Source organism: Procambarus clarkii, chromosome 6, assembly GCF_040958095.1.
Source record: "Procambarus clarkii isolate CNS0578487 chromosome 6, FALCON_Pclarkii_2.0, whole genome shotgun sequence".
Taxonomy (NCBI): domain Eukaryota; kingdom Metazoa; phylum Arthropoda; class Malacostraca; order Decapoda; family Cambaridae; genus Procambarus; species Procambarus clarkii.
The window spans coordinates 14,509,154-14,533,580 of NC_091155.1; the positions used below are offsets into that span (position 1 = coordinate 14,509,154).

Consider the following 24,427-nt stretch of genomic DNA (forward strand, 5'->3'; position numbering starts at 1 on the left):
CACAAATTAACTGGAAAAGATGCACAGGCATGCCACAAATTGGCTTCCGGAACTGAAAAACAAGAGTTACGAGGAGAGGTTAGAGGCATTAAACATGCCAAAACTAGAAGATAGAAGAAAAAGAGGTGATATGATCACTATATACTAAATGCTAACAAGAATCTAACAAATTGACAAATTCCTGAAGCCAGTAACATCACGAACAAGAGGACACAAATTCAAGCTAAGGAAACAGAGATGTCAAAAAAACATTAAACTGTTCTCTTTTGCAAACCGAGTGGTACATGGTTGGAGCAAGCTAAGTGAGAAGGTGGTGGAGGCCAAAACTGTCAGTAGTTTCAAAGCATTATACGACAGAGTACTGGGAAGACTGGACACCACGAGCGTAACTCTCATCCTGTAACTACACACAGATAATTACACACAGGGACAGAGATGGTTAGGTGGTTGGATGGATGACCTTTATCTTGCCTTGCGATGATTTTGGGATTCAACGTCCCCACAGCCCAGTCCTCGACCAGGCCTCCTCGTTGCTGGACAGGTCAACGAGGCTGTTGGATGTGGCTGCTCGCAGCCTGACATATGAATCACAGCCTGGTTGATCAGGTATCCTTTGGAGGTGTTGTTTATCAAGTTCTCTCTTGAACACTGCAAGGGATCGGCCAGTTATGCCCTTTGTGTAGTGGAAGTGTGTTGAACAGTCTTGGGCCTCTCATGTTGATAGAGTTCTCTCAGAGTACCTATTGCACCTGTTTTTCAGTGGAGGTATTCTGCACATCCTGCCATGCCTTCTGGTCTCATATGGTGTTATTTCTGAGTGCAGCCCCTCTAATATTTTCCACTTGTAAATTATTATGTAACATGCAGATATGTTTACCTAAGAAAATATCACAAACTTCTAAATAGAGGTAAATACTCAAAACCTCTATTTAGAAGTTTGTGATTTTTTTATGATTTTGTATGATTTATGGGAATACTTACTGGGGTGAAATATCTAAATATATTACTAAATTGAAAGCAATGCCATGAAACACATTGTACATTCCATAACAAAGGAACAAGACCATGCAGACTCCAGGCAAGCTTTTATCATCCATCGAGTTTAATATTGGGAATGTAAAATGGATATGCAGTACTGTATATATTATAGAGGAGTATTGCTGACTAAATAAATATTGCAAATTAAATGCAATGTCATTCATTGATAACTGGGAACACACAGCTTACAAGGAATGAAGGCTTTCTATGTATAGGATGGTTTTCACTTGTATAAGGTTGGGGTTGTTGCTTTTGCCAGTTTGTTGAAATCTGTGGTTGAAGGGATTTGGAGGAGCTGGAGAACCGTGCGAGAAGGTTCATCTCTAGTCTTGACCAAGTCTGGTTGGACTGGCCTGGACATCAGAGCCATTGGTAGACTTGCTGTTATGTACAAGGCCAATATTTTCAAAGTTCTGCACCTAGCCCAACTTCATGGACAACCAGTTGTTAGCACCCGTAGGCTGCCTCGGCTCTCGGCCATCAACAGGCTCATGCAAGTGGTGCCTTTTCAAAAACAACATTCCATCAGCACTTACTCCTAGGCTGACTCACATCTGGAACATGTTCAGCAAAAAAGGTTGATATGTGGAATATAAAGTCAACCGATCACATGAAAGCTTGGCATACAGTTGACTCCTCGCTCATCTTGTTTCATGTATGAGAGCCACCTGTGTTCGGACCAAGTCCAGCGGTCGACCCCAAAGACTCATTCGTAAATTTTAACATGCTGTTCATTCAAAACAGGAATTTTCTCAAATATAAATGAATATTTTTTTATATTACCATATTGTATATATTTAGGCATTGGTTAAGTTAGCTTTGGATGTTTAGGTCCTATTGGCATTTATTTGTATTTGTAGTATGTGGGGTGAAGCATTTACAGCGCTGTGGTTCGAAAAAATTTATCAGTGAAGCACTTGTTCCAGAAGTGTTCGAACGTCATCACTCGAGTCGTGTGTGAATCATTTTTCTTTCATAAACAGGGGGTTTGGCGGGTACATGGAATGGACTTTGGGTCTTTGTTTAGAGGATGATGATAGTCACTTAGCATTAAAGCTAATTTTATCCTAATAGAACAAATAATCATCTCATGAATTCAATGAGTCTAGGGGACAGGCTTCAGATGAGCTCTTGTAGATAACTGTTCTTGCTTGTAGTTTCATTAGGAACCTCAATGATATTGGATTTGGGGAAAAAGGATGCAATGAAGGTGGGTTGGTAGGGAAATTTTTTGGATAAATATAACAGGTAGAGATGGGCCTTTCCGTAATAAACTCTTAAATGGCTATTGCAGATTGCCTTTCTGTTAGAAGGAACAATATCTATATCATATTTAGAATAATGTTGATTCAGTAAGTTAACTAATATAAATATACCCATTAATTTTAGTTAAGCGAGTTTGAATGTAAGGCTTTATGGTCCCGGTGTATAAATTATGGGAATATTTACTGGGGTGAAACCCTTTACCTCGGATGTTAAGCAATTTATACATGAAGTTTCTCAACTGATTTTATATAGTATCTTAAAGACTGATAATTGTAAGTAGATGTGGTGGTGTTTTTTGCATTGGGGCAGATTCTCAAGCCCCTAAAGATCGTTAGACTCTGTAACTAGGTTCCTTCCATTAAATTCACTCTTGAAAGAGAGCATTGGGAATGGAGCCCTACTGTTTTTAGAATACAATGATTTATAGAAAATGTAATTTTAAAGTTAAATGTTTATAGGAAGTCTAGTAATGCATGTACATATGTACAATTTTATTCAAATCATTACATTAGAGTTAAGGTCATTACATTAGGGCTTTTCATGTCTGTGGTCTTAAGTTTATTGATGACAAAATGTTGAAAATCTGTGATTATCTCTAGGTTACAAGATCCCATATATGTTAGATACAGCTCTTAAGTCGCTTAGAAAAACATTTATAATTTATGAACTTACCCTGGATTTTAGTATAGTGTGGTTTTCAAAATGTGAGTACTATTAAAAACGTCAATTAAGGTGTTGCCCAACTCGAGTAGTGGAGGTGATGGATGTGTGTCAGAATGGGCGAGTTCTTAGTTTTATCATGAGGTGAGGGTCTCTCCTACCCACCAGCCACCACCTAAACTCCCACACCAGCCTACCCTGTATCCCCAATTCGTCCATCACCCCTTACCCATCCTGCCAATTTGTTTCTTCTCAAACCTACCCTCACAGTCCAGTGAGAGGGAATAATTGACTTTTTAACGATACAGCATTTAGCATGGTTTACATGCAATGGATAGTTTTTTTTTATGAATGCAGTGTTACATTTACATATAAATTAAAATTGATAATTAATTCTTTGTACTAAATATAATTATGATATTAATTCTTAAAAAATACCTTAACATTTTCTGGCATATCTAGCAATGCGTGTGTAGTATAGCACATTGTAGGTACTGTACCAGCTATTTGCAGAAAACACCCATTTCCACACCAAAGAAAAAAAAATTGGAGTATACTGTAATTTCCTTTGTCTCTGATACTGAATTCATAGTGCTAAGAATTCTTTAAGCAAGCTGTGACTTTGGATATTTTAATAAATAACTTGTGAAGACGTTTAGAAAAAAAATGACTGGCTGAGGAAGAAATTATACTAACCACTTAAGGTTAGTACTAGGAAAACCTTGAAACTGAGAGAGTTGAGGCAGGAGAGGATGGGCAGGCAGGATATGAACTTAATGAGCATTGCCTAACCCATAGTCATGGCTCTACAGTGCATAACTCTAGATGCTGAGAAAAATATAGCTGATTTTGCGACCATCTATAGCAGCCTTTTTGTTTTCCCCGTAGGTGGCGGACTTGGAGAGGAAGTACAAGTGCGCGTGGTGCGGGAAGGGCTTTAGACTCTCCGTCCATCTGAAGGATCATGTAAGGACCCATACAGGGGAGAAGCCCTATCAATGCCCTATATGTCAGAAGGATTTCACTCAACGGTCTAATCTGAGGACTCATCTCAACAAAATACACAAAGAACAGTTGGCATATGTAAAGAACAGAAAAGGCCGAGTGCCAAAATATCCTGTGAAACACGAATTTTTACCCAGCCTAGTGTCTCCCAGTGGTGGTGGTGGTGGTGGTGGTGGTCTTTCTCATGCCTCTGTTGCAGAAATGAAAAAGCTAGTGTTTGCTCCTAGTGATCCAAAACCTATCCTTCCCAAGCCTCTTGGCAGTGAGCCTTCTGTAATGCCTTTCCTCTCCAAAGAAACGGTCAATTTTTTACAAAGGGATGATTTAACTGTTCTTTATAAGGACAAAGCAACATGTTTAGAACATGAAAGAAGGGTGTCATTACCACAGTTGATACTGCAGCAACCATACCATGACGATCAGCCGTTTTTTGCTGGAGAGCCTCAGATTTTTCCTATTGATCCAAATGTTGTAGATTTAGATGCAAGTATGTCTGTAAGGAAAGAACCTGTTGCACAACCAATCCTAACTAAGGAAACTGCTCTTAAGTCTCCTCAAAAAGAGACACTTTTGAAAGCTTTGCTCTTAAAGGGCTCCTCATTGGGGACAGCTCCACAAAGTGATGTTTCTGGAGTTATGAGACAAGGGATCCCATCTACTTTAGCTTCTCCTCTTACTCATACAGCATTGTCTGCTGGCCAAATGCCATATTCTATTCCCAGTTCTGTAGCAGTTTCTCTTGCATCTCCTGTATGTAGTCCTCCAGAGGAAATACTTCAACCGATACTTGTTATGGATTCTTCCAAAGGTTTATCGTCTGTTTTGCGGTGCCCACGTGATGTAGCAGTTTCTCGTGGCGACCTTCTTTCTCCTGGGAGCAAAGGCGAATCATTTGTCGTTATAGAAGCTTCTGGAGTGGCACCACAAGAGTCTGTATCTGCACCAATAGATTCTCAAGATCAGCCTCAAATAACTGATGAAATGAAGATTTTACTTCAAGCAGTTCAGATTAGAGTTTCTCAGGATCAAGGGCAGACAAACATGCAAAGCAGTTCTACTGTTACAGTGAGAGCAAGCAATCCTTCCCCACTGATAACAACCACATCTGGTCCAGTTGTGAGTCATACACTTGCTGTACCAACTCCGTCTGGCCCTCCACTGGCCTCAGATACTGCACTTCGACAGCGCATTTCTCGAATGTTGCACGATAAAGATCCAACTAAGAAGAAAAATCCCAGTCAATGTGCTTCAGTTAAAAAAACAGACCATAGTTTTGATCATCCACCCAAGCCTAGTTTAAAGGAGCAAGAAGTAGCATCAGTACAGAATAAAACACCGGAAAAAGGAAGGCCTATTCCATTCCTACGGCAGCTGCCTTCATCACACATACCCACTTCTCATCCTCCTAGACCCCCTACGCCACCACTTTCTTCTTCACCTCCGCAACACCTTCCACTTTCCCCATCATCTCCTTGTGCTCATTCCATACCCACTTCATCAATCATTCCTCCGGTATCCATTTCTACTACATCTTCGACCGAAAGACGACGACTCGGTTTTCAAATACCCTCAAACAGAGCAACCTATAAGCCTAATGACAAACTTGCTGAAAAATTCAACCTTAGGTCGAAAGGAGGTCTTAGTGAAAATGAATCAGTGCCTGACCTTAAGTAGGTAATCCTGAAAAAAAGTGATAGTTTGATAATGTATATATTATCTTGTGCAAATTCAAGTGATACAGCTTAGTCCTATAATTGTCTCCTATATGAAAATGCAGATCTTTTAGGTTTCTCGTGCCTTTCTTCATCTTTGTCATTGTCATGTAATGTACTATACAAAGTGTAAATCTTCACTCTTCTCAAGCAACTGTTTCGATATATGCCTTCTTGTTTGTGTGGGCATTTTATGATATATATTTATATGTATATGTGTGTATAATGCATATGCAGTGCTACCTAGTTCGAACAGATCATGATGGACTGGAACTCGATGTGCTGAAAAGATTAACTAACACATAGGTTTATCATGGCTAAAAAATCCTGTTTTTTCATATTTTTTCCGTGAACTGAAATATGGTATTTTGCTCCACCAAGGAGTCTTGGTAGATTGGTTTATCATGGCTAAAAAAATCCTGTTTTTCATATTTTTTTCAGTTTTACTATTCTCATGCTTTTAGTAGTAAATACTAATAAAGAAACTATTACATTTTTTTCAAGCTCTTTCTTAAATATTTAATTAAAATTGTGTCACAGTTTGACTATTTTTTGTCTAAGGTGGGTGTAGTCCTATTGTAACTAGATGTATCCGGGCCTGGTGCTTTTTTCCTCGGTGTTCATGGGGCAGGACCTCTTGTTCTTTGGCTGCTTCTTTGCCAGTGAAAAGGATATCTACCAACTGTAGAAGTTAGGCTAAACAGGAAGGGAAATGAAAAGGGATCTTAATGTGGGAAAAATAGGCTGACTTGATTAACGGAAGTGAACACGCCTGCAGTGTGCCAGGTGAGAGGGAACTAGCGGTAATGGGTCGACAATGCCGATAATTGCTAAATAAGGTCGATAATTGCTATTGACAAGGTCGATAATTGCTAAATAAATCAAAGTACAGTATAGTGTTCAGTAGTTTATGTAGCAGCATAGTGTGGCAGTTTTACACTGCATGCATTTTATATTTAATGTCGGTATAATGGTACTGTTCTGTTGACACACGTTCCTGGTAAAGAGATTATCAAGGAAAAATAAGCTCTACTCGCCAAGGTAAGTTAATAGTTTTGGCCTCGTTGTTTCACTTCTTACCATGGAATCATATAAAATTCATTTTTTATAAATTGGGTATAATTTTATTGACTGTTTTGTCAATGACTACAAACTACCGATTGATATCTGGGCAACTGACCAAAAAAAAAAGCATGATTTTTAACAATGCTAAATTCCAGATAGAGTACTTTAATATGGTAAAAATTCTGAACGTGACTGGATTACAGGGTGCACAAGATGCAGTCAGATCTTAGCAAAGGAAAAGGATGTGTGAAAGACTTGAGAATAATGACACGAGATGACCTAATGTTTAATGAGCATTACAGAGCAAACATCAACCAGGAAAATAATACAGTAGATTATGAGAACCTTCAAATCCACCACAGTGCTACTATTCTTCATATCACTTGTGCCTTCCCACTTTGACTACTGCTCAGTACTCGCTTGCTCTTTCAAATTTAAATGAAGGGAATTCAGAAAACATATACAGCATGCAAAGACAGGATAAAGCACCTGAATTATTCAAACTGTCTTTAACACTCAAAATGGAGATGAAAGAATCGCTAAATATTTATGGGAGATGCTCGAAGACCAGATCCCAAACAAAATGATAACCTACTAAAGCTAAGAATATGGGACGATACGCAAAATAGACCTAGTGAATTCAGAGTAGAGATGCCATGGGCACAAATGGGGAGCATTGTATGAACTTAAGAGGTCCGTGGTTCTTTAGCATCCTTCCACCAAATGCAGTATAAGAAATATTATTGGAATACAAGTAGAGGAGATTAAGAGAAATGATTGAGCTAAAGCTACAAGAAACAAAAAATCCAGGATAGGCAAACAGAGGAAAAGACCATCAGTGAAATAGATACAAAATACTTTTTCTCCTATGCAAAATCGTAAACAAAAACTACATTTAATATTGGGCCCCTATGCAAGGGAGATGAAACTCTCACAAATGATGACAAAGAACTTAGGAAAATACTGAGGTCACAGTACAATTCTGTTTTCAGTGAACCCCTAAACATGCTGAAGATTGATAACGCAAATGAATCCTTCATGAATGTGATACCAACATCAAATTGTATATCAGACATCACACTAACCACACTGGATTTTGAAGTTGCCATAGCCAGAATGCCTATGCATTCAGCACTATCCCATGATTTCTGGAATTCCATATTCATCAAGAATTGTAAAAACCACTATCACAGGCCCTTAATATTTTTGGAGATGGAGCTTAGATACTGATGTTTTCCCTGACATACTTACAATAGCAGAGACAAAAAATTATAGATCAATAGCACTAATATCAGACATAATAAAAATCTTTGAAAGAGTGCTAAGTAAGATAACAATAAACATGGAATCACATCATCTACACAACCCTGGAAAACCTGGGTTCAGAAGAGGGCACTCCTGCCTCTCTGATTTGCTGGATCTCTTATGACATGGCCTTAGCTGCCATGAAACACGGAACCCAGTGTGTAACGGTCAACAACGGAAAGTGTGGATCATCCACCTTGAAAAGCTCGGTCCCCCAGGGTACTGTGCTTGCTCCAGCACTTATTCTTATTCTCATATCAAAGATAAGGATGCACGCTATAGTACTGTATCATCCTTTGCAGATGACACCAGGTTTTCTATGATAGTAGACAATATAAAGGACACCAGGTCTTTCAGTGGGCCACATATGATGATAATATGATTAACTGCTGTACTGCACCACCTATTATATCATAGGGAATGGGAGTTGTGCCACCCTACATATCATATTTTTAGTATATTGTAAGATTCAAAACTTGTGTGGGGTACATTGGGCTCACATTCTGTTCCTCAGGACTCCAGTAAATAGATGCCATATTGAAAAAGAATATCTGAAGTCCCTCACTTTCCTTTCAGGGCCTTAGTAGGAAGATGAGGACCATGTCTGGCACATCACCATCCAGTGTCTGAATGTGCTGGGCGGCCATACTAAATCATTGAATTTTTAACAGCAGTAAATAAGTGATTACCACATATATACAGACAAAGTGTGTGCTATGTGAAGTTATATGTATTTATAATCCTAAATCTTATATGTTATGTATATTAGTATGAATAAATACATAATGTGCATATATCTATACACATGTATCTGTACATATGTATCACTAAGAACACTATTGACTTGACCACAATTCAAAACCCCTAATGCCCAGGATCACCCCTTGGCTTACAGAATTCATCATGATAACCACTAGACCAATGATTTCAAAGTTACACGTAATGAACACTAACACAGCAATACATGTTAGGACGAAGAAAGTAAAATAAGGTGAGAAACCATGAAAATAGACAATGTTATTCCCATGTGGCGCCTCTCCATTTTTTTGTTTTTTACCGAAAAATGCAACTTCTCTGGGGCCACTACAGCTAAATCATAAGAGATATTTTTACTTAAATGTGTGTGCTTCCTAGGTGCTAATTAACAATGTCAAATGAAAAAATAACTTTCAGACATTTTTTCAGCACACCACAGGACTCAAATTTAACCCCTGTGCAGTGCAGGGGTTCATGAAGTTTCAGCTTCTGCACTATGGAAAAATGGAATTATGCAGATGGAAACCACATATAAAATGGAGTCAAATCACACTATAGAATGGAAAAGGAATGTGAAGATCTGGAAGTAATCATGTCGGAAAACCTTTTGAAGAACAAGCCAAAGTAGCTGTCACGTCTACAAGAAAAACAACAGGTTGGATAACGAGAGATACCAACAATGATATTCTTAATGATACTAGTGCTCTCTTGGGACAATAGTGTCACACAATAACAGCCCCATTGAAAGCTGGAGAAATTGCTGACCTGGAGAACTTGCAGAGATCCTTTATTGCTAGACTTTACTCAATAAAATGTGTAAATTATTGGGACCAATGAAAATATTTAAATCTGTATTCTCCAGAGTGCAGGTGTGATTGATCCACAATAGTTTACACTTGGGAAAATATTAGAGGGACTAGTTACAAATCTGCACATGGAAATAACATCACATGAGACCAGGAGGCATGGCAGGATGTTCAAAATAGCTCCATTGAAAAGCAAAGATACAATAGGCACACTTGAGAGAGAACTCTTATCAACATGAAAGGCTCAAGACTTTTTAACATGATCCAGCTATATATAAGGGTCAAAACTGACCGACTTTTAATAGTGTCGAAAAGAGAACTCGACAAACGCCCCCAAAGATACCCGATCAACAAGTCTGTGATTCATGTCAGGCTTCATCTAACAGTCGGGTTAAAGACTGGGCCGCAGGGACATTTATCCTCGGAGCCATCACAAGGTAAGGAAGTGCTGGACTAACCAGGTTTCAATAGGTATGTCAGCCTGCGGACCTTTCCAAGCAACAACCTTTGAAATCAGTAATTATAAGAAAAACCCTGGTACTGTACCATGCAAGACCATAGGGAGTAGAAGGCCTTTCTGATCCAACTACAGATAAATACAGAGAGCATCATGGGTAATATAAGTTCTGAGAGTGGAGTTGGGAACTATGCATAAAAAAAATCACCATGAGGTGCTTTTAGACTTAGATTGGCTTTGTTCATCTCTGGTGAATTTTCAAGTAGAGCTAAGGCAATCTTATTTTCATTATGGGACTATTTCAGTACCTGTCCTTCGTCTTTTGGGAATGGTTAACTGAGGGAAGGATAGTATTTTCCAACTAGCTTGATATTTCAATGTACATTTGATGTTGAGTCCCAAGTCTCATGCACACTTAGGATATTCTCTAATAATTTGTTGTAAGCAATGCATGAGGATAAGAATGCCAGTAATACTACTTGTGGTTTCCTTGTACTGATCTAATATGATCAGCAGTATTGCTTGCTCACATTGACAGTTTTCAAGTCAAGCCTTTTTGAATATTGACTTCAGGAACTAGTAATATTGACTTAGTTGCAGGGTGCAAATGGTGGGAGGGGGGGGGGGTCACCTGAAGAAGTGTGTTAGCCTGAACAAGATTAGACACTATGTGAGAAGGTACAGGGCATCATGGGCATCCAAAATCTCTTACTCTCTGTTCCATCCTCTTTAGATCACTGAGCTTTTCTTGGAGAATTACAACAATGGCATTGTAGCCCGAAGGTGCTCTTAAGTATTATTCTATTAATGGGCATAATGGCTGAGAATCGGGTAAAGCAGCTTTCACTTTATTAATGACTAGTTTGCCAGATTAAATTAAATTCAGTGTATCCTTGAAAATTTGGACATCTGTATAAGATACAATACCTATAAACAATGAGCCAATTTGGCCCATTGTATTTTCTCCAACATTTTTGTTTCTACAGAGAAAAAATCTGGATTTCCAACCCTTCCTCGACTCGAGTCCATTTCATCCAGCTGTCGACCCCACAAACGCATTCATAAATTTTTACATGCTGTTCATTCAAAACAGGAATTTTCTCAAATATAAATTAATATTATAAGATATTAGATTATTGTGCCTACATAGGCATAGGTTAAGTTAGGTTAGGTGTTTTAAGTTCTGTAGATTTTTTGTATTTGTAGTAAATGGGTGATGCATTTACAGCGTTGTGGTTCGAACAAAATTCGTCAGTGAAGCACTTGTTCCGGAACTGTTCGAACGTCAACAGTTGAGAGTCGTGTGTAAACCATTTCTCAGTCATAAACAGGGTTTGGTAGGTGCATGGAATCACTCGTGGGTCTTTGTTTGGAGGACGGGCTGGGATTTCAGAGGGGGACGTGATTGTAAGTCCATATCTAGTACTGTAGTGTTCAAAACCTTTGCAGCTACTGTGCCATGGTCGGTCGGCCGAGCGGACAGCACGCGGGCTTGTGATCCTGTGGTCCTGGGTTCAATCCCAGGTTCCGGCGAGAAACAATGGGCAGAGTTTCTTTCACCCTATGCCCCTGTTACCTAGCAGTAAATTAGGTACCTGGGTGTTAGTCAGCTGTCACGGGCTGCTTCCTGGGGGTGGAGGCCTGGTCGAGGACCGGGCCGCAGGGACACTAAAAAAGCCCCGAAATCATCTCAAGTTAACCTCAAGATGGTATATGGCATTCTTTCAACAACAGACTGAATTTAAGAGCCACCAAGAAGTACTCAAAACCATATGATGCTTCTGAACAACACACTGACCTCATCATCCAGCTGCTCATATTTAGATAGCCTCATTGGTTTTCTATCTCAAATCTTTCCACCACTGCTCTCTCTTACTGACACTCTATCTTTTCCTCTCTTTGGCTCTTTATATCCAAAACAGCACTAGTGCAAATGCCATGCACATCTGACAGTCATTTATCTGCCACCCCAACTGTTTATTTTCTCTAATACTGTAACTGCATTTTATCCATGGTAAAGCAGTTTATCAGCCACTCCCTGTTCCAATCTTACAATGCTTGCCTAATGAGATGATTTCAACTTGAAAATAATTATATATTTCAAGAAAAAGGTGAAAATGCTGGAGTAGCTAAAGTTCAACGAAATGCTCACAGAGGGTAAGCACATGCGTGATAGGCATGCATTTGCATAAGGTTTACGTATGCCACATAAAAAATCACACTCGGATACAACTTACAAGTCAAGTACAAGCTTACAAAAAATTTATAAAATCTAAATGCATTTTAAAATATCATTAGAAATAACAAGCAAGTTTAACAAAAATAAGAAAATATATAAATTGATGGATAATGAACCAATGATCAAAATTTCTCTACATCTCACTTTGAAATCTGGATATTTCTTGCTCAAGAAACACTAGTTATGGAGTGGAAATGCAGACAACCAATTGACTATGTTTGGAAGGCGCTGTTATATAGAGGACCAGATTGTATAGTACAGTGTATTTACCTAAATGTACCAAAATTTACCATTTCAAGTGATCCTGGCAGTGACAGGTGGGCAAACAGTGGCCTTTCCTCCCCCCCCCCCCCTGATAGTTTCCCATTGTCAAGGACAGGAAGCTTGTTAGCTTTTTGATGGCCCCCAAAGCCTGTGACATATATCAGGAGGTTGTAGCCCACAAGAGTATCTTAAATAATGAATACTTTATGCTGCTAGATGAACAGAGGCATTAGGTTAAAGGAAACACCCCTAAACATCTGTCCTGGTAAGCAAATCGTTGTAACCTGCTCTCGCACAAGACGGCACATAAATGACTTTTTGCTTAAAGTTACTATTTTGCTTATAAATAAGTACATATGTGATGTATTCCAAGCCATATTTTTTTCAAGGCACAAACTTTTTCTCTCAGTTTTATAAAAAAATAGAGATTTTATACAAAATTTGACAATATCCAAAGTTACTTTACAATTTAAATATTTTAATTTTGTTTTATTATTTTTATAAAATTGTAATGTCAGTATAGGTATAGGTTCAGTACTAATTGTAATATCTTAACATACTAAGATGGTTAGGTTAGGTTGTGGTTTTCTATTCAGCTTTTCAAGGTAAATTCAAATATTCACAATAAATTAGCATGTCACATATGCACTTATTCATAAGCAAGATATTGACTATAAGCAAGTGCGAAAACGGGTTGATCAATGAGCACTTGACAAATGATTAAACAATAACAGCGAAACTTTAAAATGGGCATGCTTTCACACAAACTACCTATACTGTATTTCCTTGTTTTCTATATTTTAAGCTGAGAGTAAATTAATCCTATCTGCATTTTAAGTGTCCTTTTGAAGCTTGAATTAGCATGTCATGTTGTACTGTACTGCTTCTCATCCTGTTTGTACTTTTCCTATTACTTTTTGTGCCTTAAAAGTTTTTCCATGGGCTAATGTTTTGCCTGCGCAATGATGAATTGGAAGAATTAAGGTTAATACAGGCCTTTATATTTTTTCATTTCCCGTGTTTGAATATACAGGGATTTTCCTTAATTAATAGCATATTGTTGCTATTGTCTTGCCTGCTCCTAAGCTGCCATTGCTCATATGGCGGCTGCCTTTGGCTCATATACATTTGTTGCCTCGTACCAGCCTTATGTCTTCTCTCATTGAACTTTATAGTCTTGTGCTTGATGAAACTGTGCTAGATGCAGACATATCCTGATGCAAGTTTCTTCAGTGAAAAATGAGTTCGTTATATTTAAGTACTCCCTATAATTGTTGGCAGATTTTATACAATAGACCCGTGTACTGGAAACAGTACCATGGGGAGTAGTGTACCCAATGCTACTTTATATTTTGGTTATGTAATTTAAATTATAAACTCGTTCCTCATTTTATTTATTCTACAGTACAGTATATCAAATACTTTTTCTTTGAATTACAGTCTATATAACTAGATTGTACTCAGACTTTAATTAAAGCAGATAATGTGTATGTAATGAAAGATTTAACAACCCATAATTTTGCATGTGTATATATATATTATGTGTGTATATATATTATATATGTATATATATATATTGTGTATATATATTGTGTATATATATATTGTGTGTATATATATATATAATATATGTGTATGTGTAATTACCTAAGTGTAGTTACAGGATGAGAGCTACACTCGTGGTGTCCCATCTTCCCAACACTCTTGGTCTTATAACACTTTGAAACTACTGACGGTCTTGGCCTCCACCACCACCTCACCAAAGTTGTTCCAACTGTCTACCACTTTGTCTGCAAAAGTGAATTTTCTTATATTTCTTCGGCATCTTTGTTTAGTTAGTTTAAATCTATGGCCTCTTGTTCTTGAAGTTCCAGGTCTCGGGAAATTTTCCCTATCAGTTTTATCAATTCGTTACTATTTTGTACGTAGTGATCATATCGCCTATTTTCTTGCTGTCTTCTAGTTCTGGCATATTTAATGCCTCTAACCTCTCCTTGTAACTCTTGTCCTTCTGTTCTGGGAGCCACTTAGTGGCATGTCTTTGCACCTTTTCCAGTTTGTTGATGTGCTTCTTTAGATATGGGCACCCTACAACCGCTGCATATTCCAGCTTTGGTCTAACAAAACTCGTGAACAATTTCTTATATATTTCACCATCTATGTATTTAAAAACAATTCTGAAGTTAAAAAGTGTATCATAGGCCCCTCGCACAACGTTCTTAACCCTTTAACTGCGCAACGCGCATGCAGGCCCACGTCTGGGGTGCGCTACCCACCTCCGGGTATTTGTATTTTTCACGTTCCATTCAAAGCTCCCGCGGCTACATGAAGCTACATCAGCTTCCTCAGGGCTCTTGTAAACAGACACCATCTTTAAAAAAAATCGTGGTCCACATTCCTGGGTGCGAGAGCCTCAGTAGTGAGTGAGCAACCAAGGCCGGCGCACGCAGCATGAGCTCTCAGCACTGCTGTTCAGCTTGTGACCACAGCATCGCCTAATAATGTCAAAATATATATATAACTTGAATTATTTAGCCATCATAGTATTACAGAAGAGCCTGAGTGTGATAATGACTGTTTGCAATGTTCAAATATTACTGATTCAATGCTGTTCACGAAGTTCACAGCGCTAGCCACAGCACCACAGCATTATTTCGTCCATCTAGGCATCGTCAAACAACTTCTTAGGTTCCTTTACAAAATAAACTTGTGGTCAATTATGTATTTACAGGATTTAGTGACCAGTATTGTGATAACAGCAGGATTGTGGTGATAATAAGCGCTGTGCATAGTATTGTGGGAGGAGTAATTGTGGTGAGGGAGCAAGGGAGAGAATCGAGGTAGCCTCACTGTGTGGCAGCCACTCTTGTTTTGCTCATCATACTAGCTTAGAGGTTCGCTATGGTGAACACATTTGTACATGGGTATATACAATGTGTGTGTGTATATAGTGTAGTAACAGTAACAGGAGTATGTTGGGAGGAGCTATTTTGGTGAGGGAGGTGACGTAATCGTAGCGTCATCTCCTGGCTGCTGTGTGATTTCTCATGGAGTGTATGGTGGCCACTGTAAAGTTTGGACAAAACCGGCTTACTTGCATAGTTCTGGTGAATAAAACGTGTAGATAGGTATACATAACATGTGTAAGCAGTGTAATACAAACAATAACAGTATGGTGGGAGGAACAATGTTGGTGAGTACGATGTTGGAGGAGTGAGGGAGAGACTGGATGTTGGAGGAGTGAGGGTGTGGCAGCTGACACTTGCAGAGTTCTGAGTGTGTTCATGGTGAATGTATATAGTGTGTGATAGTGTATAGTGTGTAAATAGTGTATAGTGTATACTGTATATATACATAAATTAGCATAATACAATGGAAATATGTGCCAGATATGTGTACACATGTCATGCACATAACAGTGTCTTTGCACAGTACGGATGTTCTACTGCCATGATATAGTGTATGTGTTTATTATACAGTACATAGGATTGGCACGTAAAAGCATATAAAATGTATTTGGAACTGTGCGCAGAAAATGAACAAAAATATATTCGCGGCACCTCGCGCATCCTGCCCCGAGTGCTCTACCGGCCCTGGGGGCATGTGCCATGGGCGACCAGGAAATGATGACATTATGCACGAACTTACGGACCCCATAGCAGCTAAAGTACTTAAAATTTTGACCTTCTGTTACTATACCCTTACTCAGGGAAGGGTTTTTGACACTTTAAAAACAGAAAAGAATTTTTTCCAGAGATTTCCTGCACACTGGGGAGGGGGAGAGTTAAGGGGTTAATGTGATCCTCAGGTGATAGTTTTCTATCTAGAACTACCCCTAGATCTCTCTTGTGTGTAATTACCTAAGTGTATTTACACACAAAAGAGATCTAGGGGTAGTGTAGGGGTAGGTGTGTGTGTGTGTGTGTGTGTGTGTGTATATATGTATGTATGTATATGTAATTACCTAAGTGTAGTTACAGGATGAGAGCTACGCTCGTGGTGTCCCGTCTACTACTCTTTGTCGTATAACGCTTTGAAGGTGCTGACGATTTTGCCCTCCACCACCTTCTCACTTGCTCAAATCGTCTACCACTCTTTTTGCGAAAGTGAATTTTCTTATATATCTTCGGCATCTTTGTTTAGTTAGTTTAAATCAATGACCTCTTGTTCTTGAAGTTCCAGATCTCAGGAAATCTTCCCTATCGATTTTATCAATTCCTGTTACTATTTTGTACGTAGTGATCATATCACCTCTTTTTCTTCTGTCTTCTAGTTTTGGCATATTTAATGCCTGTAACCTCTCTTCGTAGCTCTTGCCCTTCAGTTCTGGGAGCCGTGTGTGTGTGTATATATATATGTATGTATATATATGTATGTATATACATGTATGTATATACATGTATGTATATACATGTATGTATATACATGTATGTATATACATGTATGTATATACATGTATGTATATACATGTATGTATATACATGTATGTATATACATGTATGTATATACATGTATGTATATACATGTATGTATATACATGTATGTATATACATGTATGTATATACATGTATGTATATACATGTATGTATATACATGTATGTATATACATGTATGTATATACATGTATGTATATACATGTATGTATATACATGTATGTATATACATGTATGTATATACATGTATGTATATACATGTATGTATATACATGTATGTATATACATGTATGTATATACATGTATGTATATACATGTATGTATATACATGTATGTATATACATGTATGTATATACATGTATGTATATACATGTATGTATATACATGTATGTATATACATGTATGTATATATATGTATGTATATGTATGTGTGTGTGTGTGTGTGTATATATATATATATATATATATATATATATATATATATATATATATATATATATATATATATATAAATATAATAAAATATACTGTATTGTATAAATCTAGCTGTAAATAGAGGACTAATAAGTGAAAGGTTTTAGTAAGATGGCTACTAATAATGTCAGTTCTCAACACCACTTACAGTAGGGGACATACTTTCCTGTTTAATATACTGTACATGAATGCCATTGTTGCTGATATGTTATATATAATTTTTTAATGCTTGCAAAGCTTTGCAATACATGTTTGTTGTATATTTTACAGCAAGATGTATACAGTGTCTGCTGCATTGTTAACTTTAGTAAATAACATTATATTTTTTTTTGTGGTTCAATTAATTTTAAGTTTATGCAAGTTTAATTTTTCACATAAACATGGATATAATAAATTTGTCTGCTCTAGATTAAAGTACTGAATGCACTACAATTTTCTTTGTAGTAATTAGCTAGAGTGGTTAATTGACTTTTTTTTTTTTTTGAAAGAATACCTGCAAAATAGTTTAAATTGATCAAATATGGTTATTTATTACTAACAGAAGTACCAGTACTCATCAAAAGTATTCACACCCTCTTTCGAGGTCGTTATCTTACCTTTTGGTGGGGCGTGGCTTATGGCAAATATTAGTAAATTAAATAAATGGTCGTATGGGTGAAAGATTTTATACAGAGGTATGCAATGGGTACATGATGTAACAGCAAGCATTAGCTTTCTGAAATGACCATCACAATACCATGGCCAGTAGCCTCCTGGCTGCCATTGTCAGCGGTGATGTGCTGCATTTTGCTATGGCAGTCTATAGCTTTTTTGCATTTATTAACAATTCATGTGGTATGACAGTTCTTATGGCACCTACCAAAGAAATAAACAAAGAAACCATTGCTCAGATGATTGCATTAAAGGAAGCATCCAACACGGAGGAAGCGCTTCCTTATGTTGACTTAGCCACAACCAACAGTTAACTTAGCCACAACCAACAGTTAACTTAGCCACAACCAACAGCTAACTTAGCCACAACCAACAGCTAACTTAGCCACAACCAACAGTTAACTTAATTTCCTTACTTTTGTGGCCTGTATCCTTTAAAGCAATGATCTGAACAATGGTTTCTTTGCTTAGTTTATTGATGCCTTATGAACAATATAATACCACAAATACCATTGTTAATAACAATAAAATATGGCAAGGTGCCAGAGAGAGATGCTCTTCACAACAGCTCACTGTGAATGCCTGGAGGCAACTTGGCATCCCAGCTGTACTCACCTAGTTGTGTTTGCGGGGGTTGAGCTCTGGCTCTTTGGTCCTGCCTCTCAACCGTCAATCAACAGGTGTACAGATTCCTGAGCCTATTGGAAAGCTGTGTGGCTCCAGGGAGGTAGCACACGCTGTGATATCATGTACTTGGTGCACGCTTCTCTCTACAATCTGTCGCCCACAACACCGTAATCGTCATTATTTTCTTTCGACAAGTACTGTAGTCATTTTGAAAATTAGTGATCTTGGGCATATTATTTTTAAGATTAATATATTTGATTGGCTTTTTGTATTAGTGTTAGGCATTATGTATTTCTAGGAATTGGATTTAATTTAATTTCATGACAAATTGCCATTTTAGTAAATGTTGCTGTAACTCGGTTATAAAGTGAAACTTGCAAATGGAATATTTCAGTGGTTCACAGATTAGTTTATGGCCTTTTATATTTTAACCTTCAAAGTGTGTTCATCGTCATCAAAATTGACAATCTGCCTATGCATATACAAAAATTTGTTACACAGTACTTGTTTTTTCTTATAAAAATGTAGGTCTATACATTATCTTCAACTGTTTCACAAGCACTTTCGTTGTCCATATTCTTAGTGGTGGTATCAAAACACATAACTTGATCGCTATGTAGCAAATTCCAATCCTCTAAACATTCTATTACAGCTTCTGCAATGTGTTCACCTGTTCCATAAGCAAGTTTGAGTGCTTTACAACTAAGAGCTTACTTTCCTATACACTAGAATAGGTAATCCATTTGTATTTTCAGTACCTGTTATGGCTGGCATTATCTTTCCATCCCAGTGAATGGTAAGAGGAACCTCGGTTGTGAATGTTTCCTTGATATCATTAGCAATTTCTTCATGTATTGGATTCCTCTGGTATTGTTAACTACTACTGCTACTTCTAACAAAATTGTCAATAATCTTCCCCAGGAGATGATGCAGCAGCTGATATCACCATCACTGCCCTGCAATCATTCATTTTTATACCATCTAAGGCCATTGTTAGATAGGGCATTAAAAAAATGTTCTTTTGGTTTTTCTTGGTTTTACTCTTTGTGGGTCTCCAAGATGGCCCTAGGTGTAAATTCTTGTCACTACTGCTGCAACTACTAACCAATTCAACAACTGTCTCGGTTTCTTTCGAAGCATTTTGGCTTCGAGTTGCAATTCTTGTTCAGCTTGCCTTTTCTGTTTTCTATCTTCCTGAACAATCAGTTGCTTATCAACATTGAGCATGTAACCTTGCCTTCCCTTTCTTTCTGAGTTTGTAGAAATAGTTGATCCTCTTCCTTTTATGTCATTTGCAATGAATTTGAGCAATATGAAAGATCATTTAAGCAATCCTTGAATTTAATTTTGTGTGATTGTAATTACACTTTGATATAAATTTTTGAAGGGGCCCTTAAAGTGTTATATGCCTTACAGAACTATAAGGTATACTGCGTGTCTTTAATCAGTATTTATGCTGTGTCTCAGGTTGGTCACTTATGATGCACCCCATACCCATCTCATGGGTGGTGGTTGAAAGAGGTACAGAGGCACATAATGGGTTCAGGAACTGAATGATGGGGCATTTTCCAGTTCTATTTCTTCCCAGTTCCTAGACCTCAGTTCATTTAGCTGAGCAAGTAACAATCTTGTGAAGGAAGTTTGACAATATTTAATACATATTCTTTATATGCACATTATATATGTACAATATATGTGTGTGTTATATATATATGTTGTACCTAGTAGCCAGAATGCACTTCTTGACCTACTATGCAAGGCCCGATTTGCCTAATACGCCGAGTGATTTTCTTTATTCTCAATAATTCTTTTCCAAATAGTTTATTTGAATTATTATTATTATTTTATATTAAGACCATAATTTATTGACTTTGTTGTTAGTTTAGGTAAGGTTGGTTAGGTTCGGTCATATATCTACGTTAGTTTTAACTCAAATTTAAACAAATTAACGCATGCATAATAAAATGGATAACATTATCATTTCATAAGAAATATATTAAAAAAATATATAAATTCAGGAAAACTTGGTTTATTAGGCAAATCGGGCCTTGCATAGTAGGCCGAGTACTGTGTTCTGGCTATTAGTAATTCTAATAGCTGTGTTCTGGCTAATAATACATACATTACTCGGTAAAAGTTTGTGCAGCCCTGCTCAAGGCTGCACAGGCTTATGGTATAAAAAGAACGATAGTCTTGTGGGGTGAAAGATTGTAGACAGAAGTATATGCCGGGTACATGACATCACAGTGTGTGATACCTTCCTGGAGCCACGCAACTGGGATGGTTATTTGCCCCTCGGGCATTCATAGTAAGCTTGTAGCTTGTTGCATGTTTTGCTTTGGCAACTTCCAATGTTTTATTGCAGTTAAGAGTATTGAGTAAGTGTTGGTGGTTTTATATTGTTCTTATGGCACCTACCAAAGAAGCAAGCAAAGAAACCATTGCTCAGATCATTGCTTTAAAGGAAGCAGTTCACCAAAGTAAGGAAATAATTTAAATGTTGGGTGTAGCCAAGTTGTCGTGAAGTATTGTGCCCCTTCCGAGGGAAAAGCTCTGGTGACGTGCCATCACAGAAACATCAATCTGGTCATCCCAGGAAGACTTAAAGGTCTACCTTTGCTGTAACATGAAGGGTACTCTCCGGCTAGTGTTTTTGAATGTTTACAGACATTGAAGACATCTTCCTGGGACACTAGACCAGTGTTTCTGAGATGGTCATCACCTGTGTTTTCCTTTGGATGCACACACAATAATTCCTCATGTTGACTTTGCTACACCCTGGGAGCCGGTCGGCCGAGCGGACAGCACGCTGCACTTGTGATCCTGTGGTCCTGGGTTCGATCCCAGGCGCTGGCGAGAAACAATGGGCAGAGTTTCTTTCACCCTATGCTCCTGTTACCTAGCAGTAAAATAGGTACCTGGGTGTTAGTCAGCTGTCACGGGCTGCTTCCTGGGGGTGGAGGCCTGGTCGAGGACCGGGCCGCGGGGACACTAAAAAGCCCCGAAATCATCTCAAGATAACCCTACATTTAACTTATTTCCATACTTTGGTGGCCTGCTTTCTTTAAAGCAATGATCTGAGCAATGGTTTCTTTGCTTGCACCATGTAAGTGTCGTCAGGGGTTGATAAGACATGGAAGACAGTGTACTGGTGCAGACATATAAGCCTACAAGGTTTTTGGGAGCCTTTTATTATGAACAAATCCACAAGGGCCGTGACGAGGATTTGAACCTGCATCCGGGAGCATCCCAGACACTGCCTTAATCGACTGAGCTGTCTGGGATGCTCCCGGACGCAGGTTCGAATCCTCGTCACGGCCCTTGTGGATTTGTTCATTTGATGCATCACGTTAGTGTGATCTGTGTGTAAAGCCTTTTATTATCTTAACCGGGGATTAGGGTCCTCGCTAAAATAAGCAAGTGAAATAAACTAATAGAAACAAACATGCACCCACACACTCATGGATATGAACATTGCATTCACTTGAATCGTTGGGGATTTGTATCCGAGTGTGAACGGTTGGAGACTCACTTGAGCAGCGAGGCCAGACTGCGCATAAAAGGAAGGGTCTGGTCAATAACTGATACTTGAGGCTTTAAACACAAACATACATCAGAGTTTTCTTTTTAATTTTTGTTTATTTTGGTTGAAAATTTTTGATGAACTCAAGAATAAAGGAAACTGCAGGAGGGCCATTGGCCCATGTGAAGCTGTTCCTATTTATGTCCTACCAAACTCATAAATATATACAGTACAGGTATATATAAGCCTAACCTCCACTAGACACAATCCTACTGTCTCATTTGTCTGCAACCTGGTAGTTCTATTAATCAACACTTTATTTAAAAAAAAAAAATATTTAGCCAGGTATTTTATGAATCATAATGTTTGCAATTTGTATTCATTGCTTTGTATTCTATTGTGTAAGATTATTAAAAACAGAGATATCAGCTGTTTAACCCACCTATTTACCAAACGAGTGTTGCAATTATTAAAATTTTGTAGCTACATTAGATTTTCTGGATTTTTAGATATTTTAAACTCAAACATTGTAAGAGTTGTATATGTAAAACAGTTGGAAATTATGCATACAGTACTTTAATTGTTGATTATATTAAAATTTTGCAAAGAAGATTTGTTAATACAGTATTGAATTTGAGTAAAAAATGCTGGAAATATTGTACAGAGGGTAGAAGTTATAGTTTATTTTGATTTAAGAGTGGTTTATAAAGTAATTTATTTGAAAAATTTCTGCCTTTAAAAATTTACATGAAGCTAATACTTGTTTATAAGGAGTCATATGGTAAGGAGATGGAAATAATGTTAATGTTATATAGTGTTAAATTTCCTATAAATGATTAATATATTCTATTTTGTTATTAGTATGGGGTGAGTCTGATCAAGTGCTGGTCAGTATTGCCCCTCTTAGTCATAGTTTTTGGTATCCCTTTCATTCTTTTATCGCTAATTGTATGAATTATATTCTTGAATATGTGGTATTTTCGGGTATAACCAATATGGAAGTACACCACCGATTATGCCTGGGGGACTGCATCCCTGGTGGTCAGTTAGTGTCTCGACTACTGGCTAGACTGTGCCATCTGTGTGCATAATGTGCTATAGAAGAATTATAATAAGTAATTCAGATATTGTAAATAATAGACATATTAGAAGATATATGATCCTATTACTGGATGCCTATACAGTACTTGAATGAAAGAGGTGTTGTTATAGTCTGTAGATTAGTTAATAAACTAATACGGGATAAAATACATATTTATTCTACCTTAACCACTGTGATGCACCGAGTTCATTGTGACATTCCTCCCCATTGCACATGAAATCAAGTGTTCCCAAAAAATTCTTTTTTGTTTGTAAAATAAGAGATTGCCTTCCCTGAACATGTCTATGTAAAAATAAATACCAATTCTACTTTGGCTGTGGGGACATGGACAAGGTGCGCTGTGACGTCATCAGGGGCTGGGCGCCCATGAGTGAAGCTCCCAAACACCGTCGCGCGGGCCATTCAAACACCGGGTGTTGCCACAAATATATTTTAAATTATTTGTTCTGTGTATTTCCAATACGGTTTTATTTGCTTTTTTTTTTGTCATATATGATGCATATTTGTGTCCTTTACAATATGTATACGGTAGAATGTTCATATTGTTCCATGGAACTGATTCATGTGTCAGTAATGTGTCCACAATAAATGTTTATTGTTGCAATATTACTTGTTAAAAATTCACTAAAATTGCAATATGTACAGTTTCACACACTATTTACACAGTAACACACTGTATTATACACTCGGCATTTCTTTGGAAGTGAGTAATAATCAACGGAGTAGTCCATGGTACACATCGCAACTTTGATCTCGTTGCACCAGGTACAGATAAATTTTCGCTTACTGTTTCTTTGTTCTGTGTGCTTGCAAATAACACACGTACACCCTTAGCTTTAGTACATGTAGGTGGTGTGTAGCCAAGCTTGTAAAGCATAAGGTAATCTTGAAAAGATTATAGGTACAGATCAACTTGTAAGGTAGTCTTGTAAAGATCGCTTTGTAAGGTCCCACACTGGAAGAGATTCAGTCATTCTCAAAGAGAGTCAGTCAATCAGGAAGAGATTCAGGCGTTTTTTAAAATATCTTTGGTAAACACCACCA

General features: G+C 37.7%; 1 protein-coding gene across 1 annotated transcript in view; it reads left to right on the forward strand.

Moving 5' to 3' along the window:
• Positions 1–8,301, forward strand: part of LOC123753938 (uncharacterized) — a 53,330-nt gene extending 45,029 nt beyond the window's left edge. The window contains 1 exon segment of the mRNA XM_045735939.2: positions 3,853–8,301. Coding sequence (XP_045591895.2) covers positions 3,853–5,643 — 1,791 coding nt within the window. The 3' untranslated portion in view covers positions 5,644–8,301.
• Positions 8,302–24,427: the final 16,126 nt, after the last annotated feature.